This window comes from Oenanthe melanoleuca, chromosome 25, assembly GCF_029582105.1.
Source record: "Oenanthe melanoleuca isolate GR-GAL-2019-014 chromosome 25, OMel1.0, whole genome shotgun sequence".
In the NCBI taxonomy this organism is placed as follows: domain Eukaryota; kingdom Metazoa; phylum Chordata; class Aves; order Passeriformes; family Muscicapidae; genus Oenanthe; species Oenanthe melanoleuca.
Genome location: NC_079358.1, coordinates 4,344,384 through 4,354,188, shown reverse-complemented (window position 1 = coordinate 4,354,188; position 9,805 = coordinate 4,344,384). Strand labels below are relative to the sequence as shown.

The 9,805-nt window shown below is 52.2% G+C and overlaps 1 protein-coding gene across 1 annotated transcript; it reads right to left on the bottom strand.

The window, feature by feature from the left end:
- Positions 1 to 1,400: 1,400 nt before the first annotated feature.
- Positions 1,401 to 9,583, bottom strand: BAG6 (BAG cochaperone 6). Its single transcript, XM_056510343.1, has 8 exons — positions 9,451 to 9,583; positions 9,144 to 9,258; positions 8,482 to 8,599; positions 6,936 to 7,123; positions 5,732 to 5,785; positions 5,558 to 5,632; positions 3,587 to 3,739; positions 1,401 to 1,525 (listed from the first exon to the last, which is right to left on the bottom strand). The coding sequence occupies exons 2-7, from the start codon at positions 9,225 to 9,227 to the stop codon at positions 3,596 to 3,598; spliced, it is 663 nt and encodes a 220-aa protein (XP_056366318.1). The 5' UTR covers positions 9,228 to 9,258; positions 9,451 to 9,583; the 3' UTR covers positions 1,401 to 1,525; positions 3,587 to 3,595.
- Positions 9,584 to 9,805: the final 222 nt, after the last annotated feature.

Genomic DNA, 9,805 nt, shown 5'->3' with positions numbered 1-9,805 from the left:
GGCTGCCAGTATCGTGATAGTATTGCCAGCATCATGACAGTGACACCAATATCGCGATAGTGACGCCGATATCGTGATAGGGCTGCCAGTATCGCGATAGTATCGCCAGTATCGCGACAACGACACCAATATCACAATAGCGACACCGATATCGTTATAGTGACGCCAATGTTACGATAGTGATACTGGTATCACAATAGGGCTGCCAGTACCGTGACAGTAACGCCAGTATCGCGATAGCGGCACCGATATCGCAATAGTGACACTGATATCGCAATAGTGACACCGACAGGGCTGCCAACATCACAGTAGTAACGCCACTATCACGATAGTGACACCACTATCGTAATAATGACACCAATATCGTGATAGCGACAAAAATATCGCGATAGTAATGCCGCTATCACGACAGTGACACCAATGTCGAGATAGCGACACCAGCATCACGATATGGATGCCAATATCACGACAGGGATGCCGCTATCACGACAATGACAACGATATCACGATAGCGACGCCAATATCGCGATAGCGGCACCAGTGATGTCAGCATCACAACATCAATATTGCGATAGCAGCACCACTATCGCGATAGTGGCACTGATATCACGATAGCGTCACAGATACTGCGATAGCGCCACCGATATTGAAGCAGTGCCGCCAGTATCGCGATAGCGTCACAGATACTGCGATAGCGCCACCGATATTGAAGCAGTGCCGCCAATATCGCGATAGCGCCACTGATATCACGACAGTGATGCCAATATCGCGATAGCGACACTGATATCGTGACAGCAATGCTGATACTGATATAGTGCCACTGATATCGCAGCAGTGCCGCCAATATCGCGATAGCGACACCGACATCATGATAGCGATACTGATATCGCGATAGCGACACCGATATCGCGACAGCACCACCGATATCGCGACAACACCACCGATATCGCGACAGCAGAGCCGCCAGTATCGCGATAGCGACACCGATATCGCGACAGCACCACCGATATTGCAGCAGTGCCGCCAATATCACGACAGCGACACCGACATCACGATAGCAACACTGATATCGCAGCAGTGCCGCCAGTATCGCGATAGCGACACCGATATCGCGACAGCACCACCGATATCGCGATAGCACCACCAATATCGCAGCAGTGCCACCAATATCACGATAGCGACACCGATATCGCAGCAGTGCCACCAATATCGCGATAGCGACACCGATATCGTGACAGCACCACCAATATCGCAATAGCACCATTGATATCGCGACAGCACCACCGATATCGCGACAGCACCACCGATATCGCGATAGCACCACCGATATCGCGATAGCACCACCGATATCGCGACAGCAGCCGCGGCCCCGCCCCCCCCCCCGGCCCCGCTCACATCGCTGCCGTAGTCGGCTGTCGCGACGGTGGCCAGGATGTCGCGATAGCGCTGCCGGAAGGGCTCCAGCCGCGTCTCCAGGCGCCGCAGCTCCCCCAGCACCTCGGCCAGCTCCGCCGGGCTCGGGGGGCTGCAAACGGGACCAAAAAACCCAAAAAAACGGCAAAAAACAGCAAAAAACACCAAAAACACCAAAATCAGCAAAATCAGCAAAGCAAACTGAAACCCCCAAAAATCCCCCCCAAAAAACCCAAAAGTTCCCAAAAAAAGCAAAATCATCAAACAAACTAAAACCCCCCAAAATCCCCCAAAATCCCTGAAAATCCCCCAAAATCCTTTAAAAACCCAAAAAAGACCCCTAAAAAATCCCCCAAAAATCCCCAAAAATAAAATAAAAAAATCCCCAAAAAGCCCCAGAAAATCCCCAAAAAAACCCCAAAAAAATCCCCAAAAATAAAATTAAAAAATCCCAAAAAAATCCCCAAAAAAACCCCCCAAAAAAATCTCAAAAAATCCCCCAAATCTCCAAAAAATACCCCAAAATCCTTTAAAAATCCCAAAAAAATCCCCAAAAAAACCCCAAAAATAAAATAAAAAATCCCCAAAAAATCCCCAAAAAAATCCCCCAAATCCCCAAAAACTACCCCAAAATCCTTTAAAAATAAAAAAAAATCCCTACAAAATCCCCAAAAATAAAATAAAAAATCTCCAAAAAATCCCCAAAAAGAATCCCACCGAAAAATCCCCCAAATCCCCAAAAAATACCCCAAAAAATAAATAAAAATCCCCAAAAAAACCCCAAAAAAACCCAAAAAAAATCCCAAAAAATCCCCTAAAAATCCTTTAAAAATCCCCCAAACCCCCCCACAAAAAACCCTTAAAAAATCCCCAAAAAATCCTTAAAAAATTCAAAAAAAATCCCCAAAAAATCCCAAAAAATTCCCTAAAAAATCCCCCAAAAATCCTTAAAGAAACCCCAAAAAATCCCAAGAAACCCCAAAAAATCCCCAAAAAGTAAAAAAAAAAATTCCAATAAATCCTCAAAAATCCCAAAAAAATCGCAAAAAATCCCCAAAAAAATCTCAAAAAATCCCCTAAAACCCCCAAAAAATCCCAAAAAAAAAATCCCCAAAAAACCCCCTATAAATGCCCAAAAATAAAAAAAAATCCCCAAAGAATCCCCCGAAAAAAAAAAAAAAAATCCCCCAAAAAATCTCAAAAATCCCAAAAAAGCCCTAAAAAATCCTAAAAAATGCCCCCAAAAATTCCCCAAAACCCCAAAAAAAATCCCCAAAAAAACCTTCAAAAAAATCCCCCTCAAAAAAAAATTCCCCAAAAAATCCTAAAAAATTCCAAAAAAATCCCCAAAAAATCCCCAAAACTCCCAAAAAAATCTCAAAAAATCCCCAAAAAATCTCCAAAAATCTCAAAAATCCCCCCAAAAATAAATAAAAAACCCAAAAAAATCCCCAAAAAAACCCCCAAAAAATCCCAAAAAATCCCCTAAAAATCCTTTAAAAATCCCCCAACCCCCCTGCAAAAAAACCTTAAAAAATCCCCAAAATTCCCCAAAAAATCCAAAAAAATCCTCCAAAAATCCCCACAAAATCCCCTAAAAACCCCTAAAAAATCCTGAAAAAATCCTCAAAAAATCCCCAAAAAATCCACAAAAAATCCCCCCAAAAAAATCTCAAAAAATCTTTAAAAAAAACCCCAAAAAATTCCCCAAAAAAATCCCCAAAAAATCCTTAAAAAACCCCAAAAATCCCCCAAAAAATAAATAAAAATCCCCAAAAAAAATCCCCAAAAAATCAAGAAATATCCCCCAAAAAAATCCCTAAAAAATCCCCCAAAACCCCCAAATATTCCCAAAAAATCCCAAAAAAAAATCCCCCAAAAATCCCCCAAAAAATTTAAAAATCCCAAAAAATCCCCAAAAAATCTCAAAAAATCTTTAAAAAAACCCCCAAAAAATTCCCCAAAAAAACCCCCAAAAAATCCTTAAAAAACCCCAAAAATCCCCCAAAAAATAAATAAAAATCCCCAAAAAATCCCAAAAAAATTCCCTAAAAAATCCCCCAAAACCCCCAAATATTCCCAAAAAATCCCCAAAAAAAATCCCCAAAAAATTTAAAAATCCCAAAAAATCCCCAAAACTCCCCAAAATCCCCCCAGCCCCTCCCCCGCTCACCTGGCGGCCTCAGGCCCCGGCGCAGCCTCGGGGGTCTCGGGGGGGCCGGGGGGGGCCGAGGCCTCCATCGGCTCCTCGGGTGGGGGAGGGGGCGGAGGGGGGGGGAGGGGGCGGGGCCTCGGCCTGGGCGGGGCTGCGGGAACCCCCCGAGCCCTGCGGAGAAACGGGGGGTCAGGGGGGTCAGGGGGGTCAGGGGGGGATTTGGGGGATTTTTCGGGGTTTTTGGGGGATTTTGGGGGGGATTTGGAGGGATTTTTGGGGGGTTTTGGGGGGATTTTGAGGGATTTTTGGGGGGATTTGGGGATTTTGGGGGGGATTTTGGAGATTTTTTGGAGATTTTTAGGGAAATTTGTGGGGATTTTGGGGGAATTTTGGGGAGATTTTGGGGAGCTGGGGGAGATTTTGGGGGATTTTGGGAGTTTTTTGGGGGATTTTGGGGGGATTTGGGAGATTTTTGGAGGATTTTGGGGGGATTTTTGGAGGATTTTGGGGGGATTTGGGGGAGTTGGGGGAGATTTTGGGGGTATTTGGGAGTTTTTTGGGGGATTTTGGGGGATTTTTGGGGGGATTTGGTGGGATTTGGAAGATTTTTGGGAGATTTTTGGGAGACTTTGGGAGTTGGGGGAGATTTTGGAGGATTTTTGGGTGATTTTTGGGGGATTTTGGAGGATTTTTGGGAGATTTTGAGGGATTTTGGGGGGATTTTGATGGATTTTTGGGGAGGATTTTGGGGGTATTTGGGAGGTTTTGGGGGGATTTTGGAGGAATTTGGGGTGATTTATGGGGATTTGGCAGATTTTTGGGAGATTTTGGGGGGATTTGAGGGGATTTTTGGGGTGATTTTGGGGGACTTGGAGGAGTTGGGGGAATTTTGGGGGAATTTTGGGAGGTTTGGGGGGATTTTGAGGGATTTTTGGGGGGGATTTTGTGGGTATTTGGGAGTTTTTTGGGGGAATTTGGGGGGATTTGGCAGATTTTTGAAGATTTTTGGGAAATTTTGGGGGATTTTGGGGGGATTTGGCAGATTTTTGGGAGATTTTTGGGAGATTTTTGGGGGATTTTGGGAGGATTTTGGAGGGATTTTGGAGGGATTTTGAGGGATTTTGGGGGGATTTGGGAGGTTTGGAGGAGTTTTGGGGGATTTTGGGGGAATTTTGGGATATTTTTGGGGTGATTTTAGGATATTTTGGGGATATTTCAGGGATATTTTTGGATGTTTCAGGATATTTTAGGATATTTTAGGATATTTTGGGATATTTTGGGGATATTTTGGGGGGTCTCTCACCTCCAGCTGGGCCAGCACCCCCTGGATGGGTTTGGGGCTGGTTTTGGGATATTTTTGGATAGTTTTCAATATTTTAGGATATTTTAGGATATTTTAGGGATATTTTGGGATATTTTGGGGTGTCTCACCTCCAGCTGGGCCAGCACCCCCTGGGTGGGGTTTGGGGCTGGTTTTGGGATATTTTGGGATAGTTTTCAATATTTTAGGATATTATTTGGGATATTATGGGATATTTTGGGGGATATTTTGGGATATTTTGGGATATTTTGGGATATTTTGGGGAATATTTTGGGGTCTCTCTCACCTCCAGCTGGGCCAGCACCCCCTGGATGGGTTTGGGGCTGGTTTTGGGATATTTTTGGATAGTTTTCAATATTTTAGGGTATTTTAGGATATTATGGGATATTTTAGGGATATTTTGGGATATTTTGGGATAGTTTTCAATATTTTGGGATATTTTAGGATATTATGGGATATTTTAGGGATATTTTGGGATATTTTGGGATATTTTGGGGTGTCTCTCTCACCTCCAGCTGGGCCAGCTCTCCCTGGGTGGGGTTTGGGGCTGGTTTTGGGATATTTTTGGATAGTTTTCAATACTTTAGGATATTTTGGGATATTATGGGATATTTCAGGATATTTTCGGAGATTGTGGGGATATTTTGGGATATTTTGGGGTCTCTCACCTCCAGCTGGGCCAGCACCCCCTGGATGTCCCTCAGCAGGTGCTGAGCCACCAACAGCCGCATGCGGGGCTCGCTCTGGGTGGGGGAGGGGAGGGAGGGAGGAGGGGTCACTCCGGGACCCCCCCAACCCCCTCAGGGTGGGGGAGGGGCAGGGCCTGACCCCCCCAGACCCACCTGGGCAGGGCCCTGGTCCATGTTGATGTGAACGTCCACAGAGGAGCCGTCGATCTGGGGGGGGATGGGCAGGGGGGACCCCAAATTATTGACCCCTCCCCCACCCCAAATTCCCTGAAATCCCTCCCCCCAAATGGATCCCCTCCCCCACCTCCACAAAATCTGCTCTAGAATCACAAAATCCCCCTAAATTATCCTGCAGCGTCTTTCAAACTATAAAATAATCACAGAATCCTCCAAAAAATCAGAGAATCCCCCAAAATTCAGAGCACCCCCAAAAAAAATCAGGGAATACCCCAAAAATATCCCAGACCCTCCCCCAAAAATAGCAGAAACCCCCCCAAAAAAATCCCAGACACCCCACAAAGAAAATCCCAAACCCTCCCCAAAAACCCCAGACCCCCCCTAAAAAAACCACAGAAACTCCCAAAATCCCAGAGCCCCCCAAAAAAATCACACACCCCCCCAGAAAAAATCCCAACCCCAAAAAAAATCCCAGACCCCTCCAAAAAAATCACAGACACCCCCAAAATAAATCATAGAACCTCCCAAAAATCCCAACCCCAAAAAATGTCCCAGACCCACCCACAAAAAAAACCCACAGAATCCCAAAAAAAAAATCCCAGACCCACCCCAAAATATCCCAGACCCCCTCAAAAAAATATCCCAGACCCCCCAAAAATCACAGAACCTCCCCAAAAACCCCCTAAAAAAATCACAGAACCTCCCCCAAAAACCCCAAACCCCCCTAAAAAAAACACAGAACCTCCCCCAAAAATCCCAGAGCCCCCCCAAAAAAAATCACAGACCCCCCCAGAAAAATCCCAACCCCCAAAAAAATCCCAGACCCCCCAAAAAAAAAACACAGAACCTCCCAAAAAAACCTTCGAACTCCCCCAAAAAAATCACAGAATCCCAAAAAACTCACAGAATCCCCCAAAATATTCCAGACCCCCCCTAAAAAAAATCACAGACCCCCCCTAAAAAAATCACAGACCCCCCTAAAAAAATCACACACCCCCCTCAGAGAAATCCCAACCCCAAAATAAATCCCAGACCCCCCCCAAAAAAAAAAACTCACAGACCCCCCCAGGAAAAAATCACAGAAATTCCCAAAATCCCAGACCCCTCCCCCCCAAAAAAACTCCCAGCCCCTCCCAAAAACATCCCAGCCCCTCCCCCTCCCCCGCCCCTCCCCCCTCACCGGCAGGTTGAAGGTTCCCACCATGACGTAGCTGCTGTTCGGGTTCCTCTCGGGGCCCCCCCGGGGGCCCCCCCCGTTCTGGGGGTGTGGGGGAGGGGAGGCCCCCAGCCCCGAGGGCCCCCCCGAATTTGGGGACTGGGCCTGGGGGGGGGCCCGTTCCACCAGGTGGATCACCTTGCCCCCCACATCTGGGAGAGGGGGGAGGGGAGGGGTCAGGGAGGGGTCAGCACCCCAAAAAATCACAGGTGGGGGGGAGGGGTCGTGACCCTGCAGCACCCCCAAAATCTGACCCCCCTCCCCCTCTCCAACCCCCCCAAAAATTCCAAATGAACCCCCCCAAAAATGCCCAACTCCAACTCTCCACACCCCCAAAATTCCTCCCCAGCCCCCCCCCCCAAAATCTGATCCCCCCCTCCCCCAACTCCTTCCATCTCCCCCTCCCCCGCTGCTGCCTCTTCCCAGGACCCCCAAAAACCCCCCAAACACCCCCCAAATCCTCCAAACCACCCCCAAACCCCCCCAAATACTCCCCAAACCCTCCAGGACCCCCAAATCCCCCAAACCCCCCCCAAAATCCCCCAAATACACCCAAACCCTCCCCAACCCCCCCCCCCAGGACCCCCAAACTCCCCCCAAATCCCCTCAGGACCCCCAAACTCCCTCCAAACACCCCCAAAATCCCTCAAACCCTCCCCAAACCCCCCCAGGACCCCCAAACTCTCCCCCAATCACCCCAAAACCCCCCCAAATGCCCCCCCAAACCCACCCAGGACCCCCAAACTCCCTCCAAACCCCCCCAAACCCACCCCCAACCCCCTCAAATACCCCCCAGGACCCCCAAACTCTCCCATATCCCTCCTAAACCCCCCCCTCAAATATCCCCCAAACCCTTTAAACCCCCAGAGCTCCCCCCAAACCCCCCAAATACTTCCCAAACCCCCCCAAACCCTCCTCAAATCTCCCCCCAGATCCCCTAAACTCTCCCCAAACCCTCCCCCAACCCCCCCAGTCCCCCACAAGCCCCCCCAGGACCCCCCCAAACCGTCCCCAAATACCCCCCAGACTCCTCCAGGACCCCCAAACCTTCCCCAAACCCCCTCAAATACCCCCCAAACCCTCCCCAAATTCCCCCCAAATAACCCCCAGGACACCCAAATCCTCCCCAAACCCCCCCAGATCCCCCCCAAACCCTCCCCCAAACCCCTCAAATATCCCCCCAAACTTCCCCAAATATCCCCCCGACCCCCCAACCCACAGAAACCTTCCCCAAACCCCCCCAGACCCTCCCCAAAACCCCTCAAATACCCCCCAAACCCTCCCCAAACCCTCCCCAAATAACCCCCAGGACACCCAAATCCTCCCCAAGCCCCCCCAGATCCCCCCCAAACTCTCCCCCAGACCCCCCCAAACCCTCCCCAAATTCCCCCCAAATAACCCCCAGGACCCCCAAACTCCCTCCAAACACCCCCCAGATCCCCCAAACCCTCCCCCAACCCCCTCCAATCCCCCCCAGATCCCCCCCAGCCCCCCGCCCCTCCCCCCTCACTGTAGTCCCGCAGCCGCCGCTCGTCCTGCAGGACGCGGCCCTGGTAAATCAACCGCTGCTTCTCGGCCGCGATGGACACGGAGCCCGCGATGCGCGCCTTGAACTCCCGCACCGAGATCTGGGGAACCGGGAACGGGACCGGGATCACACCGGGACACCGGGACCGGGATCACACCGGGACTGTCACACCGGGATGGGAACGGGACCGGGATGGGGGAGGGGAACCGGGACCGGGATCACACCGGGACTGTCACACCGGGACCGGGACACCGGGATGGGAACGGGACCGGGATGGGGGAGGGGAGCCCGCGATGCGCGCCTTGAACTCCCGCACCGAGATCTGGGGAACGGGACACCGGGGAGTGACACCGGGACACCGGGACCGGGATCACACCGGGACACCGGGACCGGGACACCGGGATGGGTGAGGGGAACCGGGATGGGGGAGGGGAGCCCGCGATGCGCGCCTTGAACTCCCGCACCGAGATCTGGGGGAGGGGAACCGGGACCGGGAGGTCACACCGGGGTCACACCGGGACGGGGGAGGGGAACGGGGGGGGTGACACGGAGATGGGGGAGGGGAACCGGGGGGGGAATCACACCGGGATGGGGGAGGGGTCACACAGACAAACCGGGATTTTCCCCTCCCCCCCCGCCCTCACCTCCGGCTCCACCTCGAAGCTGCGGGTTTGCGAGTCCAGCGTCTTCACCAGCACCTGCAGCAGCTCGGGCGGCTCCTCCGCCATGGCGGGCGGTGGGGGAGGGGCGGGGGGGGCCCTGAGGGGAGCCGGGGGGGGGGAGGGGAGGCCGTTACAGCGGGGGCCCGGATCCGCCCCGAGCCTCCTGCGCGGAGCCGCCGCCGCCACCCCCGAGCCCCTCCCGGTTCCCCTCCCCCCTCTCCCGGTTCCCCTCCCCCCCCCCTCTCCCGGTTCCCCTCCCCCCCCCCCTCTCCCGGTTCCCCTCCCCCACCTCGGCGGCGGCTCGGACGCGGCGGCGGCTCCGGCCCAGCGCCTGCCCCGCTCTGCGCCTGCGCGCGCCAAGGACCCCGCCGGGCCTGCCCCGCGCTGCGCCTGCCCCGCGCTGCGCCTGCGCAGAAATCCCGATTTCCGCCCCTCACACCCTCACGGCGCTCCCCGCGCCTCCCCCGCCGCTACCGGAGCCGTTAAACGCCGCGGGAGCGCCGCGCAGCCGTCAGGCGCTCGCCAAGGGCAGCCCCGCCTGAGGGTGGTGCGGGGACCTCGGATTGCGGCGCACGCGCGCAACGCTCCGCGCCGCCATCTTAGAGGCGGCGCCGCCATTTTGTTTGAGGGCGCCGCCATCTTTG